The 18,952-nt window shown below is 29.2% G+C and overlaps 1 protein-coding gene and 1 long non-coding RNA gene across 2 annotated transcripts in view; both read left to right on the forward strand.

The window, feature by feature from the left end:
* The window catches only part of LOC145967395 (uncharacterized), a 62,417-nt gene extending 53,016 nt beyond the window's left edge, over positions 1-9,401 (forward strand). Inside the window, exons 2-3 of the long non-coding RNA XR_014437396.1 lie at positions 7,942-8,246; positions 9,264-9,401. This is a non-coding gene — a long non-coding RNA (uncharacterized LOC145967395). The remainder of the gene's footprint in view (positions 1-7,941; positions 8,247-9,263) is intronic.
* The window catches only part of LOC145967391 (A-type potassium channel modulatory protein KCNIP1), a 134,770-nt gene that overhangs the window by 89,059 nt on the left and 26,759 nt on the right, over positions 1-18,952 (forward strand). Inside the window, exon 4 of the mRNA XM_083092242.1 lies at positions 17,541-17,729. Within this exon, the coding sequence (XP_082948368.1) occupies positions 17,541-17,729 (189 nt within the window). The remainder of the gene's footprint in view (positions 1-17,540; positions 17,730-18,952) is intronic.

Genomic DNA, 18,952 nt, shown 5'->3' on the forward strand with positions numbered 1-18,952 from the left:
GAATGTGTTGAATGATAATATTTGTTGGTTACAAAGATAAAGATCGATAAAATTGACGTTTATTTACTTCAGAATTTCAACAAATTGGATTCTCGAAAGTTGCTTAAACTCAACAAAAATATTATCTTGATTTGGCTTACGCGGCATTATACTACACCGTATAATTTGACAATGATCTAATTAGCATGTACATAAGCTCGCACAGTGTTGTGCAATTTACACATAGTGAAGCGTAAATTAGAACTCTAGCAAATTACAACCCGTAAGTTAATTTATAGTGGTGCTCATCTCCGCATCTCTAATGCAAATGTAGTAAAGCGCAATATTTAGATAATATTTGAAATGAATACTTTAATTATATTTAATGATATCATAAACATTGCTATATTAGAAAGTTTTCAAAAAATTACATTTTATTTTAATTTCTTTATTTTGGAATTATTCTGTTTATTCTGTATCGTTAATTTGTTTAGTCATATTTTTTTTATATACATGCAAACATATAGAGATACACTTCTTTCAAAAAAATATTTATTTTGGATGTATAATATATTCAATTATGTAAAAAATATGAATACACATATTAAATATATAAATATGTGAATTTATCAACAAATATAATTTCTATCTCGATTACACTCTTAATCTATTTTTGTAACTTTTTTTATTCCATCGAAATAAGATGAAGATATGTAAAGAATATAAAGATTCATAAAAAAGGGATTGATTCGAGATTATACTCAGTTAATATTTGAACGATCTTTAGGCGTTAATAGGGCGATATAGATTATTTAACTAATCTTTTTAATTAAACATATAAGCAATGCCAGAGATTTCTCAATCTAAAATATAAGAAAATTTTTCTTAATTTTTACTAAAATATATGTATTATAAAAACAATAAAAGTAACATATTATTATTTTGTTTTAAAATGATTTATTATAAATTTTCTTACATTGTGACTATAACTATCAAACATGATTGTTTTACTCAAATTACTCTCTTACAAGATATATTACTTTGGCACAATTTTCATAAAACTTTTTATCTTTTTTAAGGGCCAATATATTTTTCCAATAAACTGATACACCGGCTTAGGATATATAGTTTGGACGAGCCAGCGAGTATTATGCAAAACTGTCACGTCATCAAGATTTTCTCAGCTACGAAATTAAGAAAGAGAGATACGTGTATATGTGTAACACGTTTTTTCCTCTTTTCCCTTCTCATTTACTTGTACCACGTAAGGGCAATCTCTTGGTCAGAATATCCCCTATACATCTACGTGTAAACAGCGTAAACTGAGAGTGCTTAAATTTTCACATAGCACCGCCCTTTCGTAGTCTCCGTCGGTTGACCTGCGAGAAAATTTATGTACCAAAGGAATATACCGTAGTTCTTTTTCATTCTTCCCTTCATACATTCGCGATGCTTTTACCCACCTTTCATAAACCAACACCGTTTTATCAACGCATTTCATCGTACCTTTCTTCCCAAGATACGCTAAGCACAAAGATGTTTTTAAAAAATTCATAATATATACACATATACTTCTTCAAACATAAAACTTCAATATTACACAATAAGATATTGATATGTACTTAGATTAAAATGTTGATCTGAAAATATTGAAAAATAAAACTAAAAGTCTCTTTTGCTCTATATACATTTTTGTTTCTTAGTACCCAAGATATTTTTACAGTGAACATTAAAAAATGTTATATAGCAAATAAAAAAAAATTACTTTATCATCATTGTTCTCAGTATTATAAATAACTTCACTATAATTGATTAAAAAACAAATATTTAATTAAATTAATAGAGATTAATGTAGATAATGATTCTACAACTTCTTACCCAAATTTAATGTAACAATATATTTGTCTTATGCATATATATAAGACAAATATATTGTTACATTAAATTTGGGTAAGAAGTTGTAGAATTATTATCTACATTAATCTCTATTAATTTAATTAAATATTTGTTTTTTAATCAATTATAGTGAAGTTATTTATAATACTGAGAACAATGATGATAAAGTAATTTTTTTTTATTTGCTATATAACATTTTTTAATATTCACTGTAAAAATATCTTGGGTACTAAGAAACAAAAATATATATATATATATATATATATATATATATATATATATATGTATATACATACTCTTTCTTCTTAAAGCAAGACAAGATTTTTTTTTAAATAGACAAACGAAACCAATTTTTTGAAATAAATCTTTTATTTTATTCAATATATCTTTCCATGGCGATACAGCAATTTGCACGGTCAGCAGTGCATCTTTTTCATGTCTTGTTTTGAAATCGTTTTATGGGTACCAATTATAGCTTTTTGAATATCTTCAATGTTATCATAGCGCTTTCTTTTCATCGGTAAATGTAGTCATGAGTAACAGTACGGGGTCAAATCTGATGAATACAGATGGAATAAAAATACTTGATTTATTAAAAAAGCAATTACAACGACGATAGACGATTGGACGGTGAATTATCGTGCAAAAAAGTCCAACGTTGCTATTTTTACTATATTTAAACCGGATGCATTCATTAGATTTCTTTGCATCAAACGCTTCATAACGTTTAGGTAAAAATTATTGGTTATTTTATTAGTTTTTCTAACCAACAAACAAAGAAACAAATTCCTTGTGAATAAAATCGTAGAAACAGCATTATCTTCAAGTTTTCATCTTTTCACTCAGCATTTTGACGCTTATTGTTAGATTCAGGATTGTATTGAAAATACTACATCACCAATAACGATTTGAGAAAGTTCAGATCTTTACAATAAAAAGTGTATTTTTGAAACAGAATATATACATATAATGATATAAACGAGAAGTGTAGAATGCTCAAATATTTTATTATTTTTAATTATTTTTATGATTTATTATTTTTAATGTTTATTTTTTTTATTATTATGTTTTGTACTTACTTAATGTATTGCATTTACTATTTATTTATACACAAATTTATTTTTTATTGAATAGAACTGAATCTATATCGCTTTATTTAATATTACAATCTCATGCAAATTGAAAAGTACTAAAAAATATTAGGATAAATAATATATATTTATTATTTTCTAGATTTGTTATTTCTATAATCAAGAGACAGTGTCTAACATCAATAAACTATTTACAAATAGAAGTTGCGTGTAAATAAAAAATAATGACAGTTAGTTTTTGTATTTTTTGATAATCAAATTTCTAAAGAATAAACTCGATTAATATTTATTGTTAAGAATATGAAGATTTGTGCGAATAAAATTACATTAGTTATCTACTCTACGATTGCGCTTTGCGTTTCGAGGTGGACTAATTTATGCGCTGGGCGGTTAAGTCGCCCAGCTTTAGTGAAATCCTATTGTGTACGACGTAACTTATATGTACGTGACGTATTTGCGATGTAAATCGTACCACAGGTCTAAGGTATCTATACAGGCAATATCTCCGTGTTCTTCGAGACAGCCTGCGGAAAATTATAGGCCCGTCTCTTCCTGCTCTATCCAATGTCGAGACCCACCGACGCAAAATCGCGGAAGATTTGTTGAAGGTGGCGGGTCGTCTTCCTGACTCGGCCTCCGCGGGGGGGAACAAGTATCCCGACTCTTGCTCAGGGTCGATTTCGTTCGCAGCACGTATATATAAGGGAGTTTAAAGCCTGATTTATTGTGACGACCGAACAGGGCACGCCGAAACGGCAGTAGACAGGCCAACGTGCGACGCGACAAGAGTACAGAGATGTGATCTATAGGTACTGAGTCTATTTCGGATTATCTAACACGAAGATGCACGTCTGTGTAATGCGTTGATGTCACGAGACATCGAGATAATGTTATACTACGTCGACACAGAGCGCTCGTCATCCAGAGGCATGCAAAATAATCCTCTTATGTGAATATAGATAAGATATGTTCCTATATTCTTGTTTAAAATCTTAATTTAATTTAAAAAATTATTTTTAAATATATACATATATATATATATATATGTGTATATATATATATATATATATATATATATATTTATATATTTATATATGTATGTATGCCCAAAATTTAATCAAATACAAAAATTTTAATACATAGAAATATTGAATAAATGTTCATTACACGATCAACTAAAAGAGATAAGAATTAAAAAGGATTTAATTTTCTATGGTTGTACTGAATTGTTTTTCATTACGCAATATATAATTCAGCATTTTTTATACTTTATTACATTTCTCTTTAACAATATCGAATATAGATCACATCTACTTTACAAAATCTATTTTTTAATCTGTTTGTTAATTCCTCCATTTTTTCCTTGGATATCCAGTTTCTCTCTTTTTATCTCTTCTCCATCCTCATACCGATATTCACACTGGAAAAGATCGAAGAAATCAGGACGAAAATTGGAAGAAAAGAAAAATGGCCAATTGAGATGATCGTAAGGTAAAACTGAAGAGAATCAGAGTAATGTGAAGGGACGGTCGCCCCAGGAGAAAAAAGTCGATTTTGAATGGTACTCTAGTCGACAACAATAATCGAAGAGCTTCTTACAGTAACAGACTCAACGGAATGTTTGTTCACCGATAGGATATTGATATTATATAGGAATAATATATAATCTAACGCAAGAGATACATTTTCAGTATAATATATAATACTGCTGCTTTATCAAAATATGCCGATTTTATTATTAATATTTATTCACAATTATTGATCAGTATAGATAACTATAAAAAAATATAATTCATGTTTTATCCTTAATATATGTTATAATAATAATTGATAGTCCTAATCTTTTAATTTGCAATTCTGTCTAATTGATCTTATTAAAAAAAATATTTTATTTTACTATCTTGAGAAATTTAAAAATTGAAGAATGTGCAAATTTTTATTTTACACTTTCTTAGTTATCAAAAAATATTTATTAAGAAAATATTTAAAATAAAAAAAATTTAAATATTATATATATAAATTTTTTGACATACATAATGGATTTTATTTTCTTTCTTATTTCATCCTGTTCTTAAAATTCCACGAACGTAAGCAATTTGATCAAATCGAAGATAAAAATGATATACGGAGATAAAACGCAGAGGTGAAAAAGAAAAATCATAATCGATAAGCAGTACAATTCTTTTTTTATAGGACAAGCTATTTCTCTAGTTATGTGACACGTGAACAAAGTAAATGCTTTAATCATTCAATGATATCAAAAGTTTTTTAAGCGCTCTTTTACACTATATCTTGAATTAATATAATATAAGCTCCGAAGGTCACAAAGCCTAATACAAAAGTGGCAAATAAGCACGTGTTATCCGCAATACATGCCGCAGAGGGCCGCAGTAATTGCTCATCAAACCTTCCAATATATAATTATTAAAAAAACCTGAGACATATATACGAAAAGTTAGAGACACTGATTTATATAAATTAGCGAAACTCTATATAAACGGACCACTTTTAAAATTGCTGATACAAACAGATTAATATTTATCAATAATTTGATTTAATTTGTAGTATCGTAAAAAACTACCATAATGCATGGTTATCATCATAACCATTAATTTTATTTAAAAAATAGTAAAAGCTACTAATAAAATTTACCAATTTTACATTTAAATTTTTTTGCAATATAATTTTTACTAAATTACACACTTCGTATACATTTATACATATCGCTCACATAAACTTATTTCTCCTAGGTTTAATTTTCGTCTCTTCTTTACCCCGATAGATCCTTGATTGAATGAATATGCTATGTATATTTCCACTTCTACTCGTATTATTTCCTCAGTATAATCGCAGAATCACGAAAGGACGTATCTATCTTTATTTTTTATTGAGTTATATCTCTTCTGCAATGGCTAAGAAACAAAGAAAAGATCTAGGTATAGGATCGTAAAACTTCCGGATATAAATATCAATCTCTTTTTTACATACCTAAAGATATAAGTCTATTTCTGCTTTCAGCGAACTATCAAGCGATAAATTATATTTTTAGTTAAGAGATGTATGACTTTGATACATTTCTTTTCTTCGTAGCTATTTCTTTTTCAAAGATTTCGAAATTCGCAAAACTGCTCGAACTTTATTCCGAACTTGGCGAGCTTATTCTCATTTTATACTTTTCTCTTTTATTCGCAGTATCGCAAAGAGTTATGGCAAGCATACCTTAGCACAATTGCTACCATTAGTACTCAATTATAATGCAAAATTGATTACGGTTTTATCAACTTCGAGTCGATTGCGCTGCTGAATTTCGATTATTCTCTTATTAACGACTTTGCAAACGTTATTATCCTAGATGCAGATAGCAAACTTTTATTTTTTATTGAACAAACGTATTATTACATCTATCAAAACAATTATATAAGCAATTATTTTGAAGAATTTTCACAAAAATATATAATAAATTTATATTATGCGCTTATAAGTTTTTTTCTGTAACATTAGTATTATATTTTATAAGCAGAATATTTTTTATTGTATTTTATTGGCTTATTAGTAAATATATATTGCAAGATAATATATATCAATTTATTACTATATTATTTTATACTTATTTTTCTAATAACTTTTTTCCTACATTGTAAAAATAAAGTGATTGATTCTCTACGATTTTTATCTCATCTCAGCAAATCTTTTGAGAATAATGATATTCGTCATCTCCTCTTTATCCTTAGATCCTTGATCGTCTCTTCATTCAGTCGAGAAAGCTCATGTGCATACGAAGCACATAGCTTGAAAGTTCTTCGGTTCAAAGCAATTTCAAAGAACTTCGCTCGACAAGTAGCTTTACGAATCTAGTTGCTATTTTATCACCCTCACATACATCGTATGGTATAATTTGTGAACTTGAAAGTAGGACTGTAACGACTATAAAGTGCACAACTATACGAATATAAATTTTCGATTGGTAGTCACGTTAATTGCTGGCATGTTGCAATCAGTCATTAGATCGTAGTTAAGATAAAGGAGCAATTGTGGTAAGACGCAACATCGATATTATTCTATATATCTCTCTCAATCTCCTGAAATGAGAAAAAGGGAGACGATGAACCTGCTGCTACGTGAATTTATAGGCAGCCATTATGAAATCCGTATTAAACCTAGAAAAATGAACTCATTAACTCTTTGATTTGACCTTAATTGATTCAACACAGTAAGTGAGAAAACTAAACACAGTAGTTATTTTGTTCAATAAAGGTTGTAAGAATTGTGTGTAAAAGAATATAATAAATGTATATGTATGATTTGTTAATATTTAAATATAATAAAAAAATATGTTCCATTAAATATGTTCTTTTTTGATATGGTGTTTTATTTACAATACTCGTAAGATTTTTTTATTCGAAAGAAAATTAATATACATAATGTATATTTTTATATTTATATAATATACATGTATAAATTTCAAAAAATTTTCAAATTTTGATTTTTCTTTCTAGAAATGCGAAAGTATTTTTAAACCAAGTATAATAATGTATGTGTTTTATAATAATAGAATATATAATCAAAGATGTTTCTCTTTGCAAGAAAAACATTACAGCATACATTTTTATAGAAAAGAAAATTCTTTCCTAAAAATAAATCGTATATATTTTTTCAAATAAAATTATTTTCTCAAAAGATTTCATCATTTAATTCATATAAATTCAATAAATAGAATTTTATAAATAATATTTTTAAAATAATATAAATATTTGACTATATACATATTTTTATTTTGCAAAATTTGAAGGATGAACATTTATACAATTGTATGCTCTGTGTCTATAAAATTGAAATAAGATATTGATTTTATTACAATCATCATATGATACGTTGCAGAAATGCAAACTCCATTTTCTCATCCCAACTCATTTTCAACCTTTCTAACGCAGCACAAACACAACTAATGCATGTGTCTCTTCTTTGCCTGTTTCAGATACTAACACAACCGAACTCACAACTCACACTAACCAACTACGACTTTTGAGAACAAGCATTATGATCTCGTCCAAGGCTTCATGCCAACGCCCTAAGTCCTGAATGTGAAAAGAGTTTATTGCGCAGAGCGCAATAAAGAACGGGGACAAACTTGCACATTATTCAATGAATAAATTGTTGAGCTAAATAAATCGTGGGTTACCAAAGTTTAATCCATGGATATTTTATCGTAGGAATTGATTTTAATGTTATATTTCTGAACGAAATAGGCGACGTGTTTGAAGTGTTGAAACGCGTGTCAGGGTGAGCATATTTGATAGAGCACATTTGATAGAATTCTCGGATAAGAGAGAAATCTTCCTTCAAATGTGTATACTTATTTAATATAAAATCTTTTAATCTAAAAATCTGATATAAATTAGATTTCATATCTATATTCAGCTTGCATACATATTAATAAATATATATATATATATATATATATATATATATATATATATGTATTCTAAATATGGATGCGCGTCCAATTCTAATATATAATATTACTTTGATGGAATCTATATATAGATGATACCGTTTATATAGTATATTCTGTTATATTTTGTTTATATATAATATATTCCGTTTGCAAGCAATGTCAGTTTAACAGTAAGAATAGCTTTCACATCAAATGGGAGAGCTTCTTTCTGGAAAGAAAAATTATATGTGTTTAAATTGTCGCGGGTGGGTGAAGGTGTAGAAAGATGCTTCCGTTAAAATTGCGATCCTTGTAAATTGTTGACCATTTGATGTGAATTTCGAGAGTGCAGGTGTATCCGGCCGGAAAGTACGCTTTTTGAGGCAGCAGACGGAACACGGAAAACGCGAAAAAAGCAAGAAAATTCGCTGACTGTATTGCGCACCTGTATGCAGTTTCCATTGAGAAATCGATACGGTCGCTGACGAAAAATCTGTACAATATATTATTCTGTTACAAAAACCGCCTCAATAATTGCGTGGATTATTGTGCATATCAGAATTAATCACAATTTACTATTTCCGCATATTTTATCAGCGTAATATGCGCATATATTATACTTCAGAAATAATATATTATGTAATCAAACGAGATGATATAATATATACGCGTAATAACAAAATTATACATTAAATGTGTGTTATATAAAATTACAGCAAAAGTAAAGTAACCTGCGGAAAGGATGAAAATATATTTTTGATGTGCGCTAAAGAATAATCGTAAAAGACAAGTTGAAAATGATATCGATAAAACGAGGAATTGAGAAAGATGTCGGGGTGACAAACTTACGAAATACCTTGCAGAGTTTCTCTTGGAAGCCTGTGGCGACTTCGGCGACGTAAACGAGCGGGGCCCTTATCGAAAGAAAAGGGCTCCGCGAGAAGAGGGCCGTGCAAACGTACCTCTGGGTCCGTCGTGGTGTTGTCCGCCGGGAGTGGCGGTGGCGGTGGGGGAGGAGGAGGTTGTAGACGTCGTGATTTGGAACGTCGGTCAGGTGGCGGTCGGGGTGTTCCCTGTCTTGCCACCATCAGTTCTTCTGTCGCAGGAACCGCGGGGGGTTGCGGCCCCGTGGTGGGGCTCCCCTCCTACAAAAAGCGCCAAGGTACTGCGGCATTCTATCACAATTGAAAGGTGGAAGACTGAGAATACCAAATAAATGCAAATGCTATTCCACATAGCAAAATATACAACAAAGTCTTAAATTCCATATTTGCATTTATTAATTCAATATTTTAGTGTACTTTAATATCAGGAATTAAATTATACTATATTTTTATATAATGTAGAAAATGATAATTTTATTTTTGTAACCTGTAATATATTATTTGTAGCTCTTAATTAATATTTGATTTCTTCTATATATTGAGTTTAAATAGTAGTATTTTATTATTTAAATCAGATCGAAAATTAGAAAAGGTTTCATGTTACAGTAATATCAATTAAGTAATTTAAAAGATCATTATTGCAATTAATCGTGATACAGTGTTTTCGTGCACACTTTTAACACGTTATATATATGAATAATGCATGCAACTTTTATATTTTTTAAAAATTCAGAGACCTCTCTTTAATTTTCTGTTTAATTATCCGCGCTAGAATATGATATATACTCGCATTTTATATTTAAAGCTAACGGCACCCTTGAGAATACCTACATTGCAACGATCTCTCTCCTTCGTTATTTCATATCCCATAAACTTCTCAGATGCGAAAGTCATAACTCGATTAAAAACTAAACTGCTTTCTGTTTTTCTTTAAATAATTTAATCGTGTATAACGTAATTAGAATCTTAACTGCAAAAGGAACCGATAAAATATTTCAAATCATAAATTTGTTAAAATCGCGCAATATTTTGAGTACATAGCGGATATTATCTACAAGAACCTAACGTCTCATCGTTTTAATCGAAATTTCTCGCTTATATAAAAATACACATGATCTGCTAAATATAAGCATCGAGATTTGATCACGTAAACTCTCGAAGGAAGTGGCACTGTTTGGGGCCGCGGAAGCCGTGGACGCGGCAGAGATCGCGGGGGCGGCGCGAACCTCTTTGGTTCCGGCGTCGCCCCCGCGAATTACGCACCAGGACTGCAGGGTGTTGCGCCTGAGCTGCGAGAAGTCGTGAACATCCTCGGCGAGAGGAACCAAGCTGGCACTTTAACGGGCGTGGGTCGGCCACCGGGAACGCTGGACAACGATAGCACGTGCGACGATGAGGAAGGAACTTCTACCAAGAGACCGCCGAGGCCTCTCTACAGGAGATTAATTAACTACGTGAGGCAAGCCTGGACCGGCGTCAAATTTGCTCTAGGTATATTCCCAGATTTATCGATGTAAAAATTATTGTTGTCGCAAAAGATAAATTTGTTGTTGGATATTTTTATAGATAGTACGTCAGAATGCTATATTTTAGAAAACACATATTAGCAATGTAATTGCATTTATTCAATCCATCGGATTAAAAGCATTTTTTAGAAATAAAATTAAAAAAAATAAAAGAGAAAAAATAAGAAAAAATTGTATGTGTGCTTATATGAATATATCTCGTATTATTTATACCTCATTTTTAAATAAAATTAGAATCATGTAACATATTATAATATGAAATAAAACAATAGTGTGTTTATTGAATGCTCATTAAAAACCGATTTAACTCTTCATTTATATAAATCTATTAATAATTTATATAAATAATAATATCATATAGAAAAATTAATAATATAAAATGTTATATTTAATTACGAAAAATAAAATAATTATATGTATGTACATATACACATATATGCTATGTTGTAAGAAGCAACTTTTCTCTTTTCTGATGTATTCAACAATCGAGAAGTCATGTGGGAATAACATTTTACGTTTTATCAAAGTACGATATTCGATGAACTAACGTCACTATATCTTGCGTTCTCTATTGGCTAACCAGTAAAAGAATGTATTTGTTCGCGAAACATGAAGGTCTCCAGAGTTTTCCTACCCGACACTGCATGCTACTCACGTGTTTTACCGGTCATCTATGTTGCATGATACTTGCATCAACAACGCTTGCATGCTCTTTGCGTGCGAAGCTCATTACACTATATTTTTTTTTCGATCGATCTCATTTGGATCCACTCGACATCTCTATTAACTGTTTAACAAGGTCTTATCGAAAATTGAAAATATTTGTGTAAGCTTTAATGTTATAATAATATTATTGTTTTGAAATATTATGTATTATTTAAGTAATCTTTCTATATAAATAAATAAATTTTCTTCAACAATTTGTAATCTAACTTCAATGAATTATATAATTTGTGAATTATTTTAGTAATACTTCGAAAATAAAATACACATAAATTATGATGTACAATGCATGAAAACTCTCTTCAACACATATAGAAACGTTACGCGCAATTGCTTATTATACGCATATTATAGGAACTTGTAATATATATGTGGATGTGCATATTATGTCAAACTCATTGCAAAATTCAAATTTAAAAAAAGTATATATATATGAGTGAAAAAAGGACAAGAGAAACTTTTTGAATGATAGCTTTTAATTTTCGCGAACCAATTGATACATTAATTTGAGTGTTAAAAGCTGTTACGAGAGCGAAATATTCTTTAAAAACAGTACGAGGCGAAAAATTTATTAATTAAATTTAGATTCTATTAAATCATCGAGAATTTGAAAATATATTTTCACGTATGCGAGAGTAGTTTTACAATTATAGCTTTTGCTATTGTCTCACGTATTCTATGGACACCAAAGTGTTCTTTCATCACGCAATACCCCGGAGATCTGCGGAATACGCACGTAGTCTATCTTGGGGATTCGAGGTCGCCAACTTCATGAAAATTCATACAGTCCAGATGCGGTTTCATCCGCAAATTACATTTTCACAAACAAATTTATGAGAGAAATATCTGGAACCAACGTTATGTCATATGTCCGACATATCAGTGCGAAGGACGGTGAAATACCGTTGGTTAGCGCTTGCATTTGTATTGTTGTTTGTTTTCAGCCATAACTTTATTAAGCAGCAAATTTATTCGTATAATATTACAGCAAACTCAACATATATATATTAAATAAATAATAATTTTTAATTTAATTTATTTTGATTATAAGGCAATTTCATTCATTATTAACTCTTTTCTTATATATATAAAATATACAATATACATTTATTTGAAGGAAAAACTCTTTCTTCCTACATTTATTTCATAAAGATTTTTAAAACTTGCTATAATACTATTTAAATCCTAAAAAACAGTTCTTGTATATATATTTTTTTTTTTAATATTCTTGTAAGTATAATACATATTATGTTGAATATATAGATTTCATTTAATTGCTATGGCATTTGAGTGAAATAAAATAAAATAAAAGATTTTCCAGTGAACAGCCGAACGATAGAATATACGGTAAAAATTGGTTAAATTTTTATGACGACGTTTGTCATACCTTGATTAGCATTATGAATTCATTGCTTGAAAAAAAAGTTTTAGCATATATGCAATGTTAATTAATCATAAGTCGCGCGCGTTCTCTCTCCTTTTTATTGAAAATTTCATTAAAAAACAGATTGATATATCCTGAAAACAAATATATATATATATATATATACATATATATATACATATATATATATATATATATATATATATATATATATATATTTGTTTTCAGGATATATCAATCTGTTTCGTCGATATGTGTATATATATATATATATATATATATATATATATATATATATACATATCGACGAAAATAAATTATCTTGATATGTGAAAAATATTAAACAGAAAATAGTAATATGTGAATGATAAGAAAAAAGGTAAACAAACAAAATTTTTATATATAATATATAATAATTATTACATAAAGTTATAACATTTAAAATAAAAAACATTTGCCACATTATCAAACTTATATCATTTATATAAATATATGAATTATAAAAGTATATAAAATTAAATAGAATTTCTGTTTTACGTAACCACATTTTCTTCTCGACGCGACTAGTTTAAAAAAGATAAGATTTTATGCAGCACGTCGCATAAATTAATCTGGTTATGTAAAATCCCAATCTCGTTCTTTCTGAAACGCCCGAATATCCGAATAATCTACGATAATTCATTTTTTCATAAAATTCAAGATGTAAAAATAAACCCACTAAATGCTCCGCTAAATTTTTCATAATATTTCATCTGATTATACGAAGAATATAAATAAAGGAAAGAGTCTTTCACGATTTGCCTTATACTTTATGTTAACCCATCTTCAAAACATCTAGCGATTGTGCTGAATTGAAAATTATTACGTGATTTAAAATATCTATTGATGTCTGAAATTATTTATAAATATTCTCATTCAATTACAAGCGTAGAATAGATTCCTGTGGGATCTCTGATGTCGATGAACACATCGATGGAAACTCCAATAGTCTGCTCTTTCATTAGGAAACAGAGAGCAAGTACATGCTGCTTGTCTGACAGCAACTGATGCATTCCGTGAGGAATGCCTTTCATCTTTTGCACAAATCCAATATTTCGAAAGAGGAGTATCGACCCTCCGCGAGATTCTATCTTCATCTCTCCTAAAGTATCATCCCGAATGAGATGTAGGGTTGAACGGATGTTGCCTCGCCGTTGACCCTATTTACGCTTGGTCAAACCGATCCTTCGTTTAGGAAGCATATGACATGGACGAGTAAACAGAGTACGGAAGTAACTCGTCATTTAGATTAAATTTGGAAGTTTTTTTATTCCTATAATCATTATGATATGCTGTATTTTGAGAAGAAATGTAAATGTAAAAAATTCCATGGAATGATATTGCTTATTACAATGCAGACGAGAAACTTTAATTAAATTTCTTTAATACTATTAATTTCATATCATACGTTATTCTTATCATAGCTAATAATTAGGAGGCAAGATACGTAATAACAGCGCAAATTATGATTATTGAATCTATAAATTTTTTTAATTGATAAGACACTTGTTTTCTCACGAAGACATTAACATAATTCAATGAAAAATTCTCCACAATAATGCAAGCATACTGTTTATATTCGAGTACAGACTGTCTTAAGTTCTGAATACCACAGATGTTCTCTGTCCGAGTATTTGCCATCGTTCATCGTGAAGCGAGAAATCGTTTGATGCTGTGAGATTTCTCGTCGTATCTCGTTATTATCTTTTACCTCCTGTATCACATTTGTCTGCAGATTGAATCTGCAAGAATTCAGTGCTGTCGGAACAAGACGATTCGATTTAAATTCCAACACTGGATTGCTCTCTCACCTTCCAACTTTCGCAACCTCTTGTGGAAAACATAACGTAAGCTCCATATATATACACGTGGCAGCACTGCAAAAGTGTCTCGAATTTCCTCCCTGAATCCAAATCTTCCATACTGCATGTGAGTATCGTATGCACGGATACGTATTCCGATTTCCATTGCGCACTCTTGTGCACGACGGTGTTTCACGATGTGAAAGAGATTTCTTACAAAATCGTTTCATTGAGATCGTTTATGTCAAAAGAAATAACGAAAAATCGTTTGCATTAAGAAAGACAACACAAAACATTTTTATCGTATACATAACAATGTTTCTTCTAATAATAATATTGTAAATAATATTATATATTATTGTTCATCTTTTTATTTCTTTGAATTTAATTTATATGCCTGTTTTGACAATTATTCATTTATAGAAAATCAGTAATATTTTTTACACCCCATAATATAGTTTATTCATTTTTTTAAATTTTAATGCTATATTAAGATTTCTTCTTTAAAAACCAGCACACAGAAAAATGAAATTAATAGTGATTAAAATATCTTAATTGTTTAGTTTAAAGATAATATAAAATTCAATTCCAAGAATTTTGTAAAAATTATTACATCATTAATATTTTCAATATGACATAGAAATTATAATCAAAAACTGATCTTACATCTCTTTTAAAACATAAGAGGCTCATATATTACTTTGGATATATACGAATAACACCCTTGTAATACAAAATCTTTTCATTGTGATGCTGAAATTTAAATCTTTTTAGGAGAAATGTATACATGTATCCTGCGCACGTATCCTCGCTGTTCTCGTTTATCAAAGAATTCATACATTTTTCGCTCTCTTACACATTCATCCAAATAATTAAATTTAATCTAAATTTTTTTTAGAATTTTCTTTTTCATAGTAAAAAATTAAAAGAAAAATATAAAAATTAAAAAGTCTATGTTCGAATATTAATATTTATAAAATTGTGTGTTTAAATGCAAAACTCCTCAATAACAGCAGTATTTGAGAAATACATCTTACAAATCTGTCATACCGTTTCGTTTGTAAGGTTTCCATAAACGGTTTGGAGATTCACCTCATCTTTCGACATCAAGACGCCCCGACATCGAATAAAATTTAATAAATATTGTATGAGTCACGTGATATAGAACGAATAGCTTTCAAGTTATAAGGAAAAGCAATTTTTACAAAATCTTGTCTAACACTATCGTGATTCCTTGTGTCTCACTGTCTTTTGCAGTGGTTTCATAAACGCTGTGCTTTATTCCACCGAAGGTGGAACGTGTTCCACGTTCAGCTTTCTTGGAAGTTCGACAGATTCTTTCTGGAATGAAAAAGACCATCCCATGGGAAATAAGATGCAAGTAATGCAACGCTAGCTCACGTATACCTCATAAACAAACAAAATTTCATGAATGCCAGTGCACTCCAAGTTGGCAAAACGTATTTCGTCATCACTTCTAATAGGCATTAATAAGTACAAAATATAAAAAATGTATGCACGATTATTATCGTCGTGGCCAATGAATGAAATTCTATTATAATACATCATAAAATTTGCCTTAGGTAATGAAGTAGTTATCCACTTAATGTTGTTTTGAAACTATAATACTTTGTTTTTGAGGCCGCAATTATAAAGTTAAAATAAATACTTAATGGGGACACACCATATACACATTCTTACTAATTTGCTTGCATATATTTGTTTAAAAGAATTTGTTTAAAAAAAAGTTCGCTTCTGAAATTATACTTTTGTAATAATCAAAATATATAAATTAAAACTTTAAAACTTATACATTTTTAGAAATTTCCTTTAAATTAGAAATAAACTAATAAAAAACTAATAAAAAAATGTATGCAATCGAATATTAGAATCTGAAAAGAAATCACGAGATTTGAAAAATTTCTATTGTGACGGAAATATACAGTTGCAATATTATGCGAGAATTTTAAATCTTGCAATTCAATCTTAGATTTTTCCCCGCGATTGCAATGTATCGTTAAATCCAAGCTTTATAAACTTGTATCGATTGATGTATCGCATATTGAAAAAAAGATTAAAATTGAAATAGCGGCAGGAAAACGATGCCAAGTTTTATCGAGTTCTAATAGACCAATAATGTCCGAAAAAGATCATTTTCAAGTTTATTTTAATTTAAGTTTCATATATTTAATATTCTCATATATATACTATTGAATAGATAGAAATTATGAAATACAAAAATCGGCGATTTATATTTTATGTTCATAAACTTCATTTCTTTATATTAATTTTTATATTCGTGAATATGTGTTTATATAAAATGCATGTATCTATAAAAAATAGTACCTATAAAAACAAATTTTAGTATTTTTAAAAAAATTTTCTTTTACATGTGTAAAATGTGCGGCTTTAATTAAAAAATAATTGCATATGTAAAGGAGTTTAATTCCTCTTATATGTTACAAATACAATATGTTACAAAATTATATACATCATTATTCAAAAGTTATATTTATATAATGTGTTTTGCTAAGAAGTATAGATTCTTTTTAGTTTAACAAATTTAATTACTTTTTCATTCATTTTATATCACATCAATAGTTGCGCTGTTCGTATCTATTCCATATGATCTTCGTAAAACGGCTTCCGTCTTAAGCTTTCAGCAAAGTTCTTTAATCTTGTTAGAGATTTTAGTCGGTTCGACGGATTCGCGGTACACAGAAGAAATTTGTCGATTCCTTTGCTGCAATTAATACAAATACGTTCTGTTTTTATGTCGCAGATTCGGAATACGAGGAAGAGCAAATACCGAGATACAGGCCAGATTCTTTGGCAAGCCTTTGCCGAGCGACCAGATTCACGGAGGCCGAACTGAAGAGAATATATCGTGGCTTCAAGGCTGAATGTCCTACGGGAGTCGTCAGAGAAGATACTTTCAAGTGCATCTATTCGAAGTTTTTTCCTCAAGGAGGTGAGATCATATTTTAGATATAATAATATTCTTGTCATATTAAATATGTTGCGAAAAATAGTAAGACAATTTTAAATATTAAATTATTAAACCACTAAAAATATAAAAATATAAAAAATTATTAAAAATATAATTCCTCATTCTCAATTTTTATATAATAAAAAATATTATTAAAGAAGGAATTCTCGTATCTTTTATCATTTAAAACTACGGAAGAAAATAGTAAATTTATTATTTTTAGATCTTTTAATATGCGAGTATAATTATGCATATTCTCGGATTAGCCGAGTAAAATTATTTTTTCCCAAAAAGAATGTGAATATATTATACTGCGAAATATAATGATGTCATATATGAAAAGAATATTTTACACGACGTAGTTAAATATAGAATCTAAATCCGAATAGAAAATTCTTGTAAATTTTGATTATTTTAAATAAAAAAATTAAATTTTCACAATAATAAATTGTTTGAAAATCAATACTTATTGTTTTATTATATTTATGTTAATATAAAATAAAACTGCAAGAAAGTGTATATTTTCACGCATAATTATGCTTCCTACATATTTCAACAATGGAATTTTTAATTAACAACAATAATACATTCTAAATTCTCTCTTTTTTTAAAAAAATATGTTTTTCAATAAACACGACGATCTTTTTTTTAACGTACGATGCGAAAGAATTGCGTAAAAACAAAAAAAAAATGTTTATTTTGCAAAAAGAACAACGGTGGATATATCGGCTGGTTTATTTATTCGTCGCGCATTTATTCGCATTTAAATTTCCTCGTTGCGACGGCAGTATCGAGGATGCGTCGAAGAGTATCAACATGAAGAAGGAAAGAGAATAATCCAACAACCAGGATAACTACGGCCCTTCGTTGAACGCGGTTGCAGTAGCCATGGTAACGAACTCCCCAGATCAAAATGGTACTGCGTTTCAAACGCGTTCGCTTTTATCCATTCACGTGAGAGATATGGTTATCCATGACTATGCGTGCTTCGCGTATTAACGCGATGAAATTCACGTTCTCGGAAATTACGTTCTTCGCACCACGTTTTAACTAAAATCAATTAACTTCGGGCGCGCGCTACGATTTATAGGGCTGTCAAGTAGTTTATCACTAAATATTTATTACAGATTCCTTCACGAAATTAGAAAATTATTTGCTTGCATTTTACTTAATTAAAATAATTCGTTATTATATAATTTAGAGAT

This window comes from Camponotus vicinus, unplaced genomic scaffold, assembly GCF_025532165.1.
Source record: "Camponotus vicinus isolate PSW18456_S1 unplaced genomic scaffold, iyCamVici1.0 SCAF_1, whole genome shotgun sequence".
Taxonomy (NCBI): Eukaryota; Metazoa; Arthropoda; class Insecta; order Hymenoptera; family Formicidae; genus Camponotus; species Camponotus vicinus.